Source organism: Mustela lutreola, chromosome 15 (assembly GCF_030435805.1).
Source record: "Mustela lutreola isolate mMusLut2 chromosome 15, mMusLut2.pri, whole genome shotgun sequence".
Taxonomy (NCBI): Eukaryota; Metazoa; Chordata; class Mammalia; order Carnivora; family Mustelidae; genus Mustela; species Mustela lutreola.
In genome coordinates this window covers 18,124,440-18,143,134 of record NC_081304.1, presented here as the reverse complement: position 1 = coordinate 18,143,134, position 18,695 = coordinate 18,124,440, and the positions used below count along the sequence as shown (strand labels likewise).

At 43.8% G+C, this 18,695-nt stretch overlaps 2 protein-coding genes across 2 annotated transcripts in view; one reads left to right on the top strand and one right to left on the bottom strand.

Annotated features, from left to right (window-relative positions):
• Positions 1-1,647: 1,647 nt before the first annotated feature.
• LOC131816189 (coiled-coil domain-containing protein 43-like) lies at positions 1,648-5,856 on the bottom strand. The gene is made up of 2 exons (XM_059148652.1): positions 5,575-5,856; positions 1,648-1,821 (listed from the first exon to the last, which is right to left on the bottom strand). Exons 1-2 carry the CDS (start codon positions 5,854-5,856, stop codon positions 1,663-1,665), a joined length of 441 nt encoding a protein of 146 aa, XP_059004635.1. The 3' UTR covers positions 1,648-1,662.
• Positions 5,857-5,870: 14 nt separating this feature from the next.
• Positions 5,871-18,695, top strand: part of DBF4B (DBF4 zinc finger B) — a 48,004-nt gene continuing 35,179 nt past the window's right edge. Inside the window, 3 exon segments of the mRNA XM_059148651.1 lie at positions 5,871-5,998; positions 6,431-6,641; positions 13,169-13,252. The gene's annotated coding sequence lies outside the window, so the exon portion shown is untranslated.

Below are 18,695 nucleotides of genomic sequence, written 5' to 3'. Positions count from 1 at the left end.
AGAGAGGGAGAGAGAACACGGGGTAGGGGTTTTGCGCAGGAGGGTCAGAGGGAGGAGGAAAAGCTGGCTCCCCACTGAGCAGGAAGCCCCATGTGGGGCTCAATCCCAGGACTCTGGGATCATGATGTGAACTGAAGGCAAACTCTTAATCCATTAAGCTATCCAGGCTCCCTGACAAATTTTTATTCTACCTTACATTTGAATGATAAAGAGTTAAAGAATTCTGGGTTGGAAATCATTTTTCCCCAGAATTTTGAAGACCTGTTCCACTTTTTTAAGTGTACAAATCTTTTTGTTTTGTTTTAATTTTTTTTTTTAAGATTTTATTTATTTATTTGCCAGAGACAGAGGGAGAGAGAGCGAGCACAGGCAGACAAAGAGGCAGGCAGAGGCAGAGGGAGAAGCAGGCTCCCTGCCGAGCAAGGAGCCCGATGTGGGACTCGATCCCAGGACCCTGGGATCATGACCTGAGCCGAAGGCAGCTGCTTAACCGACTCTGTCGATCTCTGTCAAATAAATAAATAAAATCTTTAAAAAAACAAATAAAAATAAAATAAAATCAACTACTAAGTTAACCATTCTCAAAGAAAGGAGGCAACAGTGCCCAGTAGTGGTTTTTATGCCTGGAGTGACATTAGAATCATCCGTGTGAGCTTTAAAACAAACAAACGAACGAATGCCTCGATGGCTCAGTCGGTTAAGCCTCTGCCTTTGGCTTGGATCATGATCCCAGGGTCCTGAAATCAGGCCCCACTCAGGCTCCCTGTTCAGCTGGGAGCCTGCTTCTCCCTCTGCCCCATCCTCTGCTCATGCTTTCTCTCTCCATCTCTCTCTAATAAATAAATATCTTTAAAAAAACAAACAAACAATATGTGGGCCCCACCCCTCAAAGATGTTTCTATAACTGGTCCATGGTATGGCTCCGGCACTGATGTGTGTGGTTTTTTTTGTTTTGTTTTGTTTTATTCTTCTTCTTTTTTTTTTTTTTTTTAGATTTTATTTATTTGACAGATAGAAATCACAAGTAGGCAGAGAGGCAGGCAGAGAGAGAGAGGAGGAAGCAGGCTCCCCGCGGAGCAGAGAGCCCGATGTGGGGCTCGATTCCAGGACCCTGGGACCATGACCTGAGCCGAAGGCAGAGGCTTTAACCCACTGAGCCACTCAGGCACCCCTGATGTGTTTTAAACTGTATAAAGTGGTACTAATGGACAGCCAAGACTGAGAACCAATGTGTAGATAGTTTAGAATTGCTTTAAGTCTGGCTTTTACTATTTGAGTTTTCTGCAGTTAATCTGTCATTCTAATGGCTGTATTAACCCACTTCTCTTTCATTTTAAGGGGTGACACATTTAGCTGAATTAAGCAAAACATCAATCACAACTGTTATGAAATGAAAGTACAGAAAAGACAGGAGGAGGGAATATTCAGTCGGCCGCAAGCCCTGCCATGAAAACCTACAAGGAGTAGTGGAAAGAGGATGAAAAGAAGGAAAAGTGAAAGCCAGAATGAAGGGGACTGTGCTCCAATGAGGGGGGTAACTGGAGAAGGGGAAAAGGAAACCAACGTTCAGTTAAAAAGCTCATGGAAGCCGCCAGGTGTTTACCAGTTCAAATTATCTTGGGCAAAATGAGTAGGAAATGGAGAAAACTCAAAATCCTCTTGCTAACAGCTGTATAGGAAAGGTTGCTGGAATAGGTACTGGCGGTTAGACGGGCAAAAACTCCCAACTCTACCTTCTTTTTTCACTTTGGTGACGACATTCTGACTTTCCGACCATCGTTCCACAATCTCCTTGCAGATGTTAAGAAGCGAATCTTCTTCCTAGTTGAAAAGGTAGACCAATTAATTTCCTGAGAGCCCTCAGCCTGAACAAAGCCCATGCACAGGGCACGGCTCTCCCTCTGGTGATGAGGAGTTCATGGGGAAGGTTTGAGAGCCTTTTTAGAGGCTCAGAAGTAATCCGGCGAGTCTCAGAATCTACACCTGCTAGGTCAAAAGCACCCGCTCCGTCCTGCCAAGCACCAAAGGAAAGGATTCACAGTAACTTAGAACAGTTTTCCTCATGCTTTTGGAGCAAAAACCTGTTGCCAGAGTTAAAACTCTCCTCTGTGAAATCTTCCTTGGCTGATAGATTCAACTCAGTACATTTTCCAGGGTTTATCAACTTTGATGCTGGAACATATCCACGACCTTGGGGACCCCACCACTTTAGCTGATAAATGAGGAGCTGTCTCCTATCCAACCATCCCTCTGTCCATTTCACACAAGCAGACATATTCTGCATGTTTACCAATCCTCCTCCTTAGCACAGTAGAACAAAAGGATGTTGGCTTCAGTGTCCGATGAAGTCAAGCCCCGATCTATGAACGAGTTTCTTAACTTTCTGAGCTTCACATCTTGTCAGGATTTTAGTGAGGATGAATGAGAATGTGTGAAAAACCCCTACCCTGCTTGGCGAAGAAAAGGCATGTCAATCAATCCGAGCATTTCCCTCCATCTTCATTACAGCTACCTTATCGTCTTCATACTCTATCCTCAAAATGAGTTGTTGGCTCAAGTGCCAGGCACTGTTCTCAATACTTTACCTAAGAACTTTTCATTCTTAAAACAATCCCAAGTTGTAAGGGCTATTGCTACTCTCAATTTATAGATGATAAAACCAAGGTACAGAGGTTAAGTAACTTGCCCAAGGTCATACAAGTAAAACACACACACACACACAAATGGATTAAACAGGATTTGAACCCAAGCAGTCTACCTCCAAGCCCATGTTCTCAACCATTATAGGATACCATCTCTCAAAGACAGTAGGAAGGTGTAGAACACATACTTTTTTTTTTTTTTTTTAAAGTAATCTCTATACCCAATGTGGGACTCGAACACACAACTAACCCTGAGATCAAGCATTGCATGCTCTACAGAATGACCAGCCAGGAGAAGCCGTATTTTGGATTTCCTTATTTTGTACCCAACAAAGGATTTCATTCTCTCCCCTGCGTCCTTTAAGCACAAATGACAAACATGCAGAACTTCTCTAGCCCAGTTTCTTTAGTTCATAGACCCCCCCAGCAAGAAAAGCAAAAGAAGAAGAAATGGACGGGAAAGGGAGAGAGGAGCAAAAGAGAAAGGGTGCTCTTGGAGGACAAGGTGGTTTATTCTCCCAGGCTTCACCTAGACCAAAAGCCTTCATCCATCCATTTGTTCATTTATTCACCCACATGGTGCCTGCCATGTTGAAGGCACTAAGATGAGTGATAAGAGATGAATCAGAAACAGCCCTGGCTCTCACCACACTGACAATTTAGAAAGCTGGTATAGAAATAGCAGCCATAAAATGTAATATCCCAATTAATGTAATAATCCTACTTAAAATTGAAAACTCACCCCCTCATTCCACTCCTGATCTTCTTAAAGTATGTTCCTTTTTTCCTAGCACTTATCATTTTTCTAAAGTACTATATAATTTACTGATTAAGTTTTTCTCTGCTAGAATGTCCCCCCATCAGGGCAGGGATTTCTGTTTTGTTCCCCGAGGTATCCCAAGCACTTAGGGCAGTGCTTGGCAGAGAGTAACCTATCAATAAAAACTCAAATCAATCAATCAGTCAACAAAAATACTACTGGAAGGAGTAAAAAAAGGATAATAAAAAGCTTTGATTAACTGTTATTTGCGGGCGCCTGGGTGGCTCGGTGGGTTAAGCCACTGCCTTTGGCTCAGGTCATGATCTCAGGGTCCTGGGATCAAGTCCCGCATCGGGCTCTCTGCTCAGCAGGGAGCCTGCTTCCTCCTCTCTCTCTCTGCCTGCCTCTCTGCCTACTTGTGATCTCTCTCTGTCAAATGAATAAATAAAATCTTAAAAAAAAAAAAACCAATTAACTGTTATTTGCTCCTGACAAGATACACTGTTCTTGAATCTTCACTCAAATTGTTGTTGACAATTTCTTAATTCCTAATATTGAATCCTAGCCCCATCTGGTGATCGATCTGGCTATGCCTTTTGTTTTTTTCTGGAAAGGGATTTGGTAAAACAGCAGCTTTCATACTGACCGAAAGAAAGTAAGTAGCATTATGAATAACGTGTTTGATATATACCACATTCATTGGCCTTCCTGATCTGTAAAGTTGTTTCTCAGTTGTGTCATGAACCCTGCCTCATCATATAATTCCTGGCCAATTCTTCCCAAAGCCATTTCCTATACAGAAGGGGTGGGAAAACCAAGAGAAAAATTAAGCATAGTGTGTGAATGGGCAGAGCGGGAGGGAAAGAAGTCTGTCTACTATAGTTCATGTAAACAAGAAGCAGATATAAAGAGCCAAATCTGGTTCTAGATAACTTTTCTCTTTTCTACCAAGAAACTTAATAGTCTAAGCAAATTCATGCCTGCCTTTATCAGCAGACATGCAGTCCTAAATAATGACACAGGAAAAGAACAAGTCAAGGAGCTAGTACCAGTGGGTACCCAACTTATTTCAACTTCTTTTTCATGGAGTCTTTAGAAATTTCCAAGCTGGAAATAAAAACTAACTTAAATTGCTTGTCTCACCCTCCTTCTTTCCCCCTGCCCCACCAATCTGCAATGTCAGCATCCAGCAAAAGAGTTTACTCCATAGCATTCTATCTCACTGAACACATGAGCTGCATCACAAGCTTTGTTAAAGCTTTCCCGTTTATAGGTCAATCTCACCAGAGCAGGCTTTGGGACTAAAAGGGGGACATGGCCAGAAGGACCTGGGACAGCTGCACCAGTATTATATTTCAACCATCTGCCCAATCATTGAACGGTGTTTCCACCAAGTAAGTGTAACCACAGATGAAGGCAGCAGAATGATCAGGTTGGAAAAGTGGACAGCCTGGTAATTTACCACCTAAACATAGATTAAAAGACACATTTCTGAATTCTTGAATCTCCTTCTAAGCAGCTGGGTACCAAGTTTATCTCTCTTCTTTAAAATTCTGACTTTATATGCCACTTCCCCCAGCAAAAACCGCGATTACTGCATTTCTAAATACTATAAAAGATCAAGCACAGTATTTGCTTCAGTTCCCGCCTAGGCCTAGACCTATACCTAGAGTTTTACTGCCAACTTACCTTTTTTGGACTCTTACCTCCAAAATTGGAACCGAGAGGGTACTTCCTGCAGGCTTTTTTTGTCATGGGACAGCCCTGGGCACTGCCTCCTAAAGAGCACAGACATCCCAGAGCACTTTATTCCCCTCTCTGAACACTGTCAATGGATGGGAATGAAATTGGTCGCTAGGCGTTTATGATAAAACTCTCATTTAGACATTTCAGCGCCTTCGGAAGAACACTCAGCCAGCTCACACACAAGCATCCGAGACAGCCATGTCCCCAAGGAATAAGGGAAAACCATTCTTCTCTATGCACCTGCAACCTCCTGACATCCCCAAACCCTGGTTGGTGAGTAATCCCCTTCTCCCGCGGCCAAGAGCTCAAAATATTCCTCTCCCAGGTGATACCACTAATTGTCTGGGACACCAGGTACGGGAAAGGGGGTACGAAGTACTGACAGGGGCCGCCAGAAAGCTAAAGGAACGTGGCCGGGCTTCTCACCAAGAAAGCAGAAAGGATACCCTGCAGAGCGTCCAGCCTCTCTTCTTCCTCCTCTTCCTGCAGGACACCCAGGATGTAGGCGCCGTAAACGGCTCGGTCCACTCCCAGCGCCTCCAACCGTCCATCCAGCCAGGACCCAAAGGCGGTACTCACGCCATCGCCTTCTCCGGAGGCAGCCGCAGCCACTTCGCTGGGCGCCGCCATCTTGGGGTCAGGGTCCTGCCAGCCTCCAGGGCGCCTACCGCAGTGCCTGACGGGTCGCGCCGCGGGCCCACTGCGCATGCTCCGAAGGAGAACCCACGACCTGGCGCGTGGGGCGGCGAGCCAATCCACCTGCAGTGGTGGGTCTGGGCATTTTGCACCTTCTAAATAGAGAGCCTGCTGGCGTGCGCGCGGTTACGTCATCTCTCAGGAACGCTGGCAGGTGAGTATTCTTTTTTTTTTTTTTTTTTTTTTTTTTTTTTTTTTTAAAGATTTTATTTATTTATTTGACAGAGAGAAATCACAAGTAGATGGAGAGGCAGGCAGAGAGAGAGAGAGGGAAGCAGGCTCTCCGCCGAGCAGAGAGCCCGATGCGGGACTCGATCCCAGGACTCTGAGATCATGACCTGAGCCGAAGGCAGCGGCCTAACCCACTGAGCCACCCAGGCGCCCGGCAGGTGAGTATTCTTAACAGACTCTTTTTTACAGTTGGTTCAGAGAGGTTCGGTAACTTGGCGCAAGTCACGCAGTTACTAACTAAACAGGATTGGAACTCAGCTTAGATTCCGGCACTTCGTCCCACCTCGCGGAATTGCCCTTCCCCGCGCCCTGGTGGGACAGGTACTAAGTCGCCCTCTCCCACACGGCTTTCCAGAGGGAACCGGCTGACTGTCCCGGATGCCCACCGTCTCTATCAACGAGCACCACATTCGCCTTTCCAAGCTCCGTCCGTTTCAAAACTCAAGCTCCAGAGAACCTTCCCCGGTTCCCTGCAGCCTGTGTTAAGACATCTGCAATGTGCTGCGGTTGCTTCTGTGCATTTAGCAAGTAGTATCGGACATAGTAGGTGCTCAATAAATGATCAGGTAACCTCAAGTCATTTTTCACTCATTCATTCAACACTTAAAACGCTTGTCTGTTTCTGAGGAGCCTTCTCTACTCTTTGCCGGGCTCTGTGCTAAGTTAAGAGCTTTTGATGCATTACTGCTTGTAATCCCCGCAACAACTCTGTGAGGAGATTCTTGTATTAAAGGGAAGGAAACCGAGGCACAAGTCCTACAGCTACAGGAAGCCTAACCAGAGGCCTCTGCACAAGCCTCAGCTGACTCGGAAGCACCTGGCTCCTGGCCAAAATGAATTACCCAAGAACTTAGGTTGGCTTTTCCTGAACTACAGAGAGGCTGGTAGGTCACTGACCTGACTCTTTCATTCACTAAATATTTGAGTACCTACAGCATGGTGTATGTAGCTCCTAGGCTCTGAAAATACAAAGATAGAAATATCACAGAATCTCTGCCCTCAAAGGGACTTCATCAGTCTGGTGGGAACAGGCAGTGTTTAATGACAAGATAGTGAGGTAAATGTTTTAATGGAGCTTTGTCCAATGGTGGTTGTCCAGTGGGGATTGTCAGTTGACAAAAGTTGGGAGCCATTATGACTCAACGGTCATAGTTTGAGGTCAGTACAGAGCCCCCGCAACCAGAAAAGTACCATGAAATTTTGTTAGCTTTTAATTTTTATTTTGAAAGAATTATGGCTCATGGGAAATTGCAAAAATAGTCCATAGAAACCTGTGCATCTTCACCCGGTTTCCTCCAGTGGTACTATCTATATAACTATAGTACAGTATCAAAATTAGGAAATCGGTATTGGTACTATGCACAAAGGTTTTTTTTTTTTTTTTAAGATTTTATTTGTTTGATGGAGAGAAACAGCGAGAGAGGGAACACAAGCAGGGGGAGTGGGAGAGAGAGAACAGACTTTCTGCAGAGCAGGGTTCAATCCCAAGATCCTGGGATCATGACTTGAGCAGAAGGCAGATGCTTAATGACTGGGCCACCCAGGTGCCCCATGCACAAAGATTTTTGAAGGCCTTAGGAACATCTCACAAAACTGAGTGAAGGCTCTTCAGACTCTGTGTTAAAAAAGATACTTGAGGGTGCCCGGGTGGCGCAGTGGGTTAGACTCCTGGTTTCGGCGTCCGTTGTCACCTCAGGGTCCTGACATCCAGCTCCACACTGGGCTGTGCGCTGGGCACCCAGCCTGCTTCAGTTTCTCTCTCCCTCTCCTTCTGGCCCTCCTGCACATTCTCTCTCTCTCTCTCTCTCAAATAAATAAATCTGTAAGGATATATTTTTTTTATTTGATAGAAAGAGACAGCAAGAGCAGGAGAGGGAGAATCAGGCCTCCTGTGGAGCAGGGAGCCCAATGCGAGGCTCGATCCCAGAATCCTGGGATCATGACCTGAGCCAAAGGCAGACACTTAACGACTGAGCCACCCAGGCATCCCGAGGATTTTTTTTAAAGAGTTATTTATTGGGGCACCTGAGTGGCTCTGCCCTCGGCTCACATCATGATCCTCGGGTCCTAAGATTGAGCCCCAAGTTGGGTTCCCTGCTGGGCAGGAAGCCTGTTTCTCCCTCTCCCACTCCCCTTGCTTGTGTTCCTTCTCTCTCTCTCTGTCAAATCAAAAAATAAAATCTTAAAAAAAGTTAAAAAAGAAATCCTCATTGGCTATTTTATTACAAAAGTAATTGCTTGTGGTTAAGAAAAAAATCATAAAACTGGAAAGGTGACAGAAAGCTTACAGAAAAAAAATCAAAATTATTTTTTAATCTATAAAAAGATGCTGACCTATAGTTTTTTAAATATGCAAATTAAACTTGGAATGAGCTACAGTGTTTACTTCTCAGATCAAAAAGGCCGATAATAAGGTACCTGGGTAACTTAGTCTGTCATGCATCTGCCTTTGACTGAGATCATGATCCTGGAGTCCCGGCATTAAGTCCCACATCAGGCTCCCTGCTCAGTGGGGAGTCTTCTCCCTCTGCCCTTCACCCAGTTTGTGCTCTCTCTTGCTTGCTCCCTCTCTCGCTCTCAAATTAAAAAATAGGTTTTTTTTTTTTTTTTTTTTTAAAGATTTTATTTATTTATCTGACAGACAGAGATCACAAGTAGGCAGAGAGGCAGGCAGAGAGAGAGGAGGAAGCAGGCTCCCCGCTGAGCAGAGAGCCCGATGTGGGGCTCGATCCCAGGACCCTGGGATCATGACCTGAGCCGAAGGCAGCGGCTTTAACCTACTGAGCCACCCAGGCGCCCAAAAATAGGTTTTTTTTTAAAAGAAAAAAAAAAGCATTTTTTTTTTTTAAAAGGCACCTGGGAGGTTCATTTCTACTCAAGTCATGATCCCAACATCCTGGGATCGAGCCCCACTTTGGGCTCCCTGCTGAGCAGGGAGCCTGCTTCTCCCTCTCCAGGTCCCCCCACTTGTGTCCCGTCACTCACTGTCTCTCTCTGTCAAATAACTAAATAAATAAAATCTGTAAAAAAAAAAAAAAAAAAAAGGCTGATAATATGCTGTCTTGATCTGTGATTGAGTTGCAGGCACTGGAAAATGTGAGAGCAGGAAGTAGATCAGTACAATCTAATTGGAGGACAATTTGAAAAGACCCAGCATTTCTACTTCTGGGAATTTATTATAATACATACATGTGTGCAGAATGACCTATTTATAAGGACATTCATTACAGTGATGCTTATTGTAGTGAAAGGACAGAAATAGTCTCCATTCTGTCCCTGGGAGATGGGCTCAAAAAAGTCACAAAAAGGATGCCTGGGTGGCTCAGTTGGTTAAGCCGCTGCCTTTGGCTCAGGTCATGATCCCAGAGTCCTGGGATTGAGTCTCGCATTGGGCTCCTTGCTCAGTGGGGAGCCTGCTCTCTCTCTGCCTCTACCTGCCACACTGCCTGCTTGTGTTCTCTCTCTCTCTCTCTCTATCTCTGACAAATAAATAAATAAAATCTTTAAAAAGAAAAAAGTCACAAAAAGGAGTACTGGACAGCTGTAAAAATGGAAGAAGCTCTTAATGTACTGACAGGTAGCAAAACTCAAGCTACATTGTTAAAGAAAAAAGTGAGGCTCAGAACAGTATGTAATGTTTGCTACCAATTGTGTTTGAAAAGAACATGGAGTGGGGGAATATATATATACATTCGTGTCCTTGTATGTGCATAAAATACCTCTGCAATCACAGACAAGGAGTAAGAGGATGGTTGACACTGAGGAGGAGAACCCAGGGAGACTAGTGTCAGTACATCTTGATTTAAAATTATCAGCGGGGCGTCTGGCTGCCTCAGTCAGTTAGGCATCTGACTCTTGATTTGGCTCAGGGTGCTGGGATTAAACCCTGCATCAGGCTCTGCATTCAGTGGGGGGTCTTTCTCCTTCTGCCCCACCCCTGCTCATGCTCCCTTGCTTTCTCTCTCTCTCTCTCAAATAAAATCTTAAAAAAAAAAAAAATAAAGGGGCGCCTGGGTGGCTCACTGGGTTAAGCCGCTGCCTTCAGCTCAGGTCATGATCTTAGGGTCCTGGGATCGAGTCCCACATCGGGCTCTCTGCTCGGCAGGGAGCCTGCTTCCTCCTCTCTCTCTCTCTGCCTGCCTCTCTGCCTACTTGTGATCTCTCTTTGTCAAATAAATAAATAAAATCTTTAAAAAAATAATAAAATAAAATAATAAAATTATGAGCTATTTATTTACCTTACATCTTTTTTTTTCCTTTTCAGAAATAAAACCTACTTGCATACTTTCTCCAATCTCATTTTCTTCCCTTCCTCCCCAGAGGTAAACACTATTTCTGAATTTGGTGTTTATCCTCCTCCGGAATGTTTGAAACATAATATATAATACAACATGTTTGTGTATTTACCCAAACATATATATGTATCTGTAGACAACATGTCACATTATTTTTGCATGTGGGACTTTTCATCCTGCAGTGTGCTTTTTTTCACATAAAATTGTTTAAAATACTTACCCATGTTAATACATGTAGCTTTTATCCATTCATTTATTTTTTTAAAGATTTTATTTATTCATTTGACAGAGATCACAAGTAGGCAGAGAGGCAAACAGAGAAAGGGGAAGCAGGCTCCCCACTGAGCAGAGAGCCTGGTGCGGGGCTCGATCCCAGGATCCTGAGATCATGACCTGAGCCGAAGGGAGAAGCTTTAACCCACTGAGCCACCCAGGCACCCCTTATTCATTCATTTAAACCACTCTTTGCATATCCTAGTTGATCCATTCCTTTGTTGGTAGTCATTTACTTTCCAGTTTCCCAAATACTGCTTCAATTCACATTCTTTTTTTTTTTTTTTAAGGTTTTATTTGACAGAGAGAGGGCGAGAGAGGGAGCACAAGCACCAGAAGTGGGAGAGGAAGAAGCAGGCCCCCACTGAGCAGAGAGCCTGATGTGGGGCTCGATCCCAGGACCCTGGGGTCATGACCTGAGCCAAAGGCAGACGCTTAACCGACTGAGCCACCCAGGAGACCTCAATTCACATTCTTATTTATGTCTCTTTATTTTTTTTTTTTTTAAAGATTTTTTATTTATTTATTTGACAGACAGAGATCACAAGTAGGCAGAGAGGCAGGCAGAGAGAAAGGAGGAAACAGGCTCCCTGCTGAGCAGAGAACCCAATGTGATGCGGGACTCGATCCCAGGACCCTGAGATCACGACCTGAGTGGAAAGCAGAGGCTTAACTCACTGAGCCACCAAGGCACCCCTTTATGTCTCTTTATATACTTGTGGGAAAGTTTCTCTAGGCCAGTAAGCATCAAACATATATATATATATATATTTTTTAAGATTTATTTATTTATTTTAGGGGCGCCTGGGTGGCTCAGTGGTTTAAGCCTCTGCCTTCAGCTCAGGTCATGATCTCGGGGTCCTGGGATCGAGCCCTGCATCGGGCTCTCTGCTCTGCAGGGAACCTGCTTCCTCCTCTCTCTCTCTCTCTGCCTGCCTCTATGCCTACTTGTGATCTCTGTCAAATAAATAAATAAAATCTTTAAATTAAAAATTTTTAAAAATTTATTTATTTATTTATTTTAGAGAGAGAGTATGAGCGGTGGGGAGGGGTAGAGAGAGAGAGAGAATCTCCAGCCCACTCCCCAGAGTGCAGAGCCTGATGCAGGGCTCAATCTCATGACCCTGAGATCATGACCTGATCTGAAACCATCCTGATAAACAATCCACCACTTAACTGACTGTGCCACCTAGGAACCCAGCATCAAACATATTTTTGCCACATACTCTTAGCAGGAAAAATATTTCACTAGGCATGTCTGATATATGTATGTATTTGTTTATGAATCACTATAACAAATTAGTATGTCCATCATAAGACATATAAAAAGATAATTATAAAAGGGGAGATTAAAAAGTGAATAATGATGGTTAGCATTTTTTAGCAATAAAGCAATTTACAAAAAAAAAAAAGGTTGAAGAGGGGTGCCTGGGTGGCTCAGTCAGTTAAGCATCCAACTCTGGGTTTTGGTTCAGATGATGATCTCAGGGTTGTAAAATCAAGCTCCACGCTGGGCCCTGTGCTCAGTTAGGAGTCTACTTGTCCTCTGTTTTTCCCCCATTCATGTTCGCATGCTATAAAATTCAGCTAAAGTGGGGTGCCTGGGTGTCTCAGTGGGTTAAAGCCTCTGCCTTCAGCTCGGTCATGATCCCAGGGTCCTGGGATCAAGCCCCACTTCTCAGCTCAGCGGGGCTCTCTGCTCAGCATGGAGCTTGCTTCCCTTCCTCTCTCTCTGCCTGTCTCTCTGCCTACTTGTGATATCTGTCACATAAATAAATACAATCTTAAAAAAAAAAATTAAAAAAAAATAAAATTCAGGGACGCCTGGGTGGCTCAGTTGGTTGGGCAGCTGCCTTTGGCTCAGGTCATGATCCCGGCTTCCTGGGATCAAGTCCCACATCGGGCTCCTTGCTCGGCAGGGAGCCTGCCTCTCCCTCTGCTTCTGCCTGCCATTCTGTCTGCCTGTGCTTGCTCTCTCTCCCTCTCTCTCTCTGAAAAATAAATAAAATCTTAAAAAAAATAAAATAAAATTCAGCTAAAGTAAATAGAGGGAAATATATGACCTTAAATGAATACACATGCTCTACAAACATAGCCAGCCAGGTGCCCCTTCCCTTGTATTTCTGCCTTAAATATTTTTTTTCGCCTTAAATATTTGAAGGTTATGTTGTTAGGTTCATACAATACTAGGTTACTTAGTTCCTGGTGAATTATCATCAAGCAGTGACACCTATATCCCTAACAATTCTTTACCTCTTAAAATCAATTTTTTCAAGGGTGCCTGGGTGACTCAGTCATTAGGTGTCTGCCTTCGGCTCAGGTCATGATTCCAGAGTCCTGGGATCAAACCCCGCATCAGGCACTCTGCTTGATGGGAAGCCTGCTTCTCCCTCTCCCACTCCACCTGCTTGTGCCTCTCTCTCACTGTGTCTCTCTCTGTCAAATAAATAAAATCTTCCAAAAAAATCAATTTTGTCAGATTTTAATATTGCTGTATTGGTTTTCTTTGACTGTGTTACCCACAGAGCAGCGTTAAGAGCATGGTGTCTGAATTCAGACTGCCTGGGTTCCCATACCAGCACTAACACTTTCTGGCTGTGTGACTGCAAGTAAGTTATAATCTCAGTGTCCCCATGTGCAAAATGGGCGTAACTAACTACCCACCTCACAGGGGTTTTATGAGGATGAAATTAATTACAATTTTTAGAGCACTTTGAGGGGCACCTGGGTGGCTCAGTTGGTTAAGCATCTGCCTTCAGCTCCCATTATGATCCTGGAGTCCCAGGATTGAGCCCCAGGGCAGGCTCCCTGCTCAGCAGGGAGTCTGCTTCTTCCTCTCCCTCTGCTCCTCCCTGATTGTGTTCTCTCTCTCTCTCTCTCTCTCTCTTGCTCACTCTATCTCTCACAAATAAATAAAATCTTTCCCCCAAAAAACATTCTGAATATCATAAAGAAGCGCTACATTGGTATTTATTAAATAAATTAAATATATATGTATATATATCTGCATCCCTTTTCTGTATTTTTAAAGATTTTATTTATTTGAGAGAGAGACAGTGAGAGAGAGCACGAGGGGGGAGAAGGTCAGAGGGAGAAGCAGACTCCCCATGGAGCAGGGAGCCCAATGCCGGACTCGATTCTGGGACTCTGGGATCATGACCTGAGCCGAAGGCCGTCACCCAACCAACTGAGCCACCCAGATGCCCCTGTGTCATTATTTTTTAAGTATTTCTCTAGTAAACACCATACAGCTGGTAGATACTGCAGTGCTGCAGTAGATGTTGCATAAATCCTAGCACATATATGTGAGCGTATCTGTAGAGTCACTTTTGTAGAGTCACTCCTAGAAATGAGATTGCTGGGTGGAAAGATACATACATTTGTAATTTTGCTAGATAATGCCAAATTGCCTTACATAGGAGGCTGTTACAACCCCGATGTAAGGTGATTTGGCACTGTCTAGCGAAATTGATCTTTGCCAGTCTGTTAAATGAAAAGCGGCATTTCCGAGTAGGTTTAATTTGCATTTCTCTTATTTTAAGTGAGGTTGAGTCTATTTGAATGCTCTTTGTATTTCTTTTTCCATGAATATTCTCTTACCCATTTTCAACTGGGTTATTCTTTTCTGTATCTATTTGTACAGGGTTTTTTGTTTTGTTTTGTTTTTAGATATTGGGAAATCAGTCCTTGTTCTATGATAGGAGCTGATTTTTTTTTTTTTTTTTAAGTTTAAGCACTTCCCCTCAGGAATGGAGAAAAATGGTAAGAAAGAAAATTTTGAATTACTATCTCAAAACATTTTCTGCCCAGTAGTAAAAGGTACATTTTTCTAGTCACTAACTGTGCTTAACACATGTTGAATATTTAAAACCTCACTTTCTGGTAGATAATATTATCTTCATTTTACAAATGAAAAAAATGAAGATCTGAGAGATTCAGGGATCTATCTGGTCATTTAATAAATATTTAGTAAGCACCCGCTGGGTTCTTTACTTTGGGGATGTAGCAGTAAGTGAAAAGAAAAGGTCCTTCTTATGGGCTTGCATTCTAGCTGGGGAAACATAGACAAATATAGACCAGTACACAAATAAGAAAGTTTCTGATGGTGGTTAAGTGCTGTGAAGAAAATAAGAAATGGGCGAGCTGGTGTTAGGATGGGTGGTCTCCAAAGTCCTATCTGAAAATAGATGAGATTTGATCTGATGCCTAAAAGAAGAGAGAAGAGTTGGGAAATGGAGCTGTTGGTATAAACGCCCATGTTGGGCTCATTCAAGTTACAGGGAAGTATGGTCAGAGGAGCTAACAAGGAAAGCCACTGGATGGTTTTGAAAGGGAGGGGAATTTGATCCATAATGGAGGAGCCCAAACAGCTTTTTTTAAATAATTGATGTGTCTGTCAGTTATCTGTCGCTGTCTTGCCCCAAAATGTAATGATTTAACCAGCAACCACCGATTTTCACTGGATTTCTATGGGCCTGGAATTTGGGAGCGGCTTGCTTGGGCTTTCCTGTCTTGGGATCGCTTGTGAGGTTGCAGTCTTCAGAAAGCTCAGCGAGGTCTGAACTATCTCCTTGCAAGATGGTTCAGTCACATTAGCGGTTACGTTGTTGCTGACTCTTAGCAGGAAGACTTCATTTCTCTCGGTCTCCATGAGAGCATCTCCATAGGCATACTCGAACCTCCTCATGTCATGATTGCTCCCTTCCCCCACAGCAGGTGGTCCAAGAAACAGCAATGCATATGCTGAAATGTTTTACGACCCAGACTCAGAACTGGCACGGCACATTGCTCTTTCCTGAATATTCTGTTGGTTCCTAGCCCTATTTGATGTGGTCACGATTGCCAGGAGACATACGTCCCTGCAGGCCATCTTGGGAGACTGGCTACCACAACGTTTTAGCGGCTGCTTTTAGGCAACAGGTTTGAACAGTGGAAACCTGAGTAAGGTAGAAAGGCCCACAGAGACCCCAGCCCTCCGGCTAGATACAGACACGCCCATCAGGTGACCCATCTCAAACTATCCATAGGCCCTAACCAACCAACGGGCTACTTAGACCCAGGCACAGGTACCAAAAAAAGGGACTATTCCATATGTTCCCATACCTCCTCACTGTCCTTGAAAAACAGCCCCCACCCATTGCCTTGGGGCCGGACATCTCTCCTTTGTGGCCCTGCCTGCTGCTCCCTTGCAGTGTATTTTGGTAAATTTCTATCTCCCTTGTTCTGCCTCCAGTGAATCCTTTCACTGCCTGCGCCACTGGCTTCCATCAGATTGAGTGGCCCCACATTTGGGGACCCCCATCCAATTGAGACAGACACCACAAATGCGGGTATTTTTTAATTTAAATTTATAAAAGTAAATGTATTTTTTTATGTTTGTATATATATTTAGAAAAGAAAATATGTGATATTTACCATATTAGAAATTAAAGCTTAAAAATATTGTTCATAGGGGCACCTGGGTGGCTCTGTCAGTTGGGCATCCAAGTGCTGGTTTCAGTTGAGGCCATGATCTCAGGGTCCTGAGATCAAGCCCCAAATATGGCTCCTTTCTCCCAGGGAGTCTGCTTGAAGATTTATCCCTCTTCCTGCCCCTAACCACTTGCACGGATGCACGAGCGCAACCACTTGTACTCTTGTTGGGGCACCTGGGTGACTCAGTTGTTAAGCCTCTGCCTTCGGCTCAGGTCATGATCTCGGAGTCCTGCGATCAAGCCCGCATCAGGCTCCCTGCTCAGCGGGAAGCCTGTTTCTCCCTCTCCCACCCCCCCTGCTGTATTCCTTCTCTCTGTCAAATAAATAAATAAATAAATAGAATCTTTAAAAAACTGTATCTTGTTTGTTTAAAAATAAGCCCACTATCTATTAATGTAAATAATGAATTTTTATAGACTATATTATTTTTTATTTTTTATAAACATATAATATATTTTTATCCCCAGGGGTACAGGTCTGTGAATCGCCAAGTTTACACACTTCACAGCACTCACCATAGCACATACCCTCCCCACTGTCCATAACCCCACCCCCCTCACCCAAGTCCCTCCCCCCAGCAACCCTCAGTTTGTATTGTGAGATTAAGAGTCACTTATGGTTTGTCTCCCTCCCAATCCCATCTTGTTTCATTTATTCTCCTACCCCCTTAACCCCCCATGTTGCATCTCCACTTCCTCATATCAGGGAGATCATATGATAGTTGTCTTTCTCCGATTGACTTATAAATAATGAATTTTTAATGAAAATACATTTTCTGGGGTGCCTGGGTGGCTCAGTCAGTTAAGCATCTGACTCTTGGTTTCAGTTCAGGTCATGGTCTCAGGGTAGTGGGATGGAGCCCTGAGTCTGGCTCCCGGCTCAGCAGGGAGTCTGCTCCTCTCACTCTCCCTCAGCTCCCCACCACACACATGCTCTCTCTCTCAAATGAATAAATAAAACTTTAAAAAATGTATTTTCCAAGACAAAAACAATCAAAAGAATGACATTGTTTTACATTTCTTCAAATCTTTTTTTTTTCCCCTCAAGATTTTATTTGACAGAGAGAAACATAGTGAGAAAGGGAACACCAACAGGGGGAGTGGGAGAAGGAGAAGCAGGCCCCTGGCTGAGCAGGGAGCCCCCTGTGGGTCTCCATCCCAGGCCCCTGGGATCATGACCTGAGCAGAAGGCAGACGCTTAACGCCTGAGCACCCAGACACCCCTCCAAATCTTTTTAATAACTGGTTTGACAAAAGAGTGTTGGATTCTTATTTTTGCTTCTGCATACTCCACTAAACTATTCATGAGAGAATGAGAACAAATAATGGAAAATAATGTCTTTTGTGTTATTATAAAAATAGTTTTGACTTCCTAGAGCCTTTTGAAAGGGATGAGCTATACTTTGGGAACCTTAAACTAGATTATGATGTAAAAAATGATACCCAAATCTCAGTAGCTTAAAATAACAAATTTATTTCTTACTTATGCTACAAATCCATTTGGGGTTGCCCATGGTCCTGTTCTATGTCATCTTTTTTTTTTTTTTAAGATTTTATTTATTTATTTGACAGAGATCACAAGTAGGCAGAAAGACATGCAGAGGCGGGTAGGGGAAGCAGGCTCCCTGTTGAGCAGAGAGCCCGATTCTGGGCTCGATCCCAGGAGCTGGAATCAGAACCTGGGATCATGACCTGAGCTGAAGACAGAGGCTTTGACCCACTGAGCTACCCAGGCGCCCCAGTTCTATGTCATCTTGACTGAGGAACCCAAGCTGTCAAGTCTTCCTCTAGCTAGGACATTGCTAGTCATTGTAATGGGGGGAAAGAACTTGGTAAATGATCCTGTCTCTTAAAACTTGTGCTTGGAAGTGATGTGAATTTTTTTTCTTTTTACATCAGCTAAAGCAAGTCACATGGTCAAGCTTTAGTTCATCAGGGCTGGTATGTATATGCTGTCTTAGTCAGTAGTAGTGCATGCAGCTCTTGATCTCAGGGTCATGAGTTCAAGACCCACATTAGGGGTAGAGTTTACTTAATTAAAAAAAAAAGAGGGGTGCCTGGGAGGCTCAGTCGTTAAGTGTCTGCCTTCAGGTCCTGGGATCAAGCCCCACATCGTGGTCTCTGCTCTGCGGGAGGCGTGCTTCTCCCTCTTCCACTCCCCCCACTTGTGCTCGCTCTCTCTCTCTCTGTCAAATAAATAAATAAAATCTTAAAATAAAAAAAATAACAAGTGTTAGAAATTGTGTTAGAAATTAACACAGTGCTTTGGGCAAGAAGGTCTGGTGGCTTGAACTAAGATGATAGCAGTGGTCTGATTCAAGATGTACTTTGGAGTTGGCAGAATTTGTTTTTGGAGTAGGGGTGGGGATAAGGGCAAATACTGAAATAATGTCTAGGTTTTTGTCTTGAGCAACTGAGTGGATTGTATGACATGTACTGAGATGGAGAATAGGTGGGTTTTTTGAGGGGTGTGTGGGTGAAGCAAATGTTCTTTTTCGAACATATTAAGCCTGAGGTTTTCCATTGGACATCCAAGTAGAAATGTTCAGTAGCCACTTGGATATATATAAGTCTGGAG

What these genes read in the sequence shown, in the direction of transcription:
- LOC131816189 (XM_059148652.1), bottom strand. Translation starts at nt 5,856, where the DNA reads ATGCGCAGTGGGCCCGCGGCGCGACCCGTCAGGCACTGCGGTAGGCGC. An exon ending in GTATCCTTTCTGCTTTCTTG is followed by an intron (nt 1,822 to 5,574) that starts GTGAGAAGCCCG and finishes CTTTTCAACTAG; the next exon opens with GAAGAAGATTCGCTTCTTAA.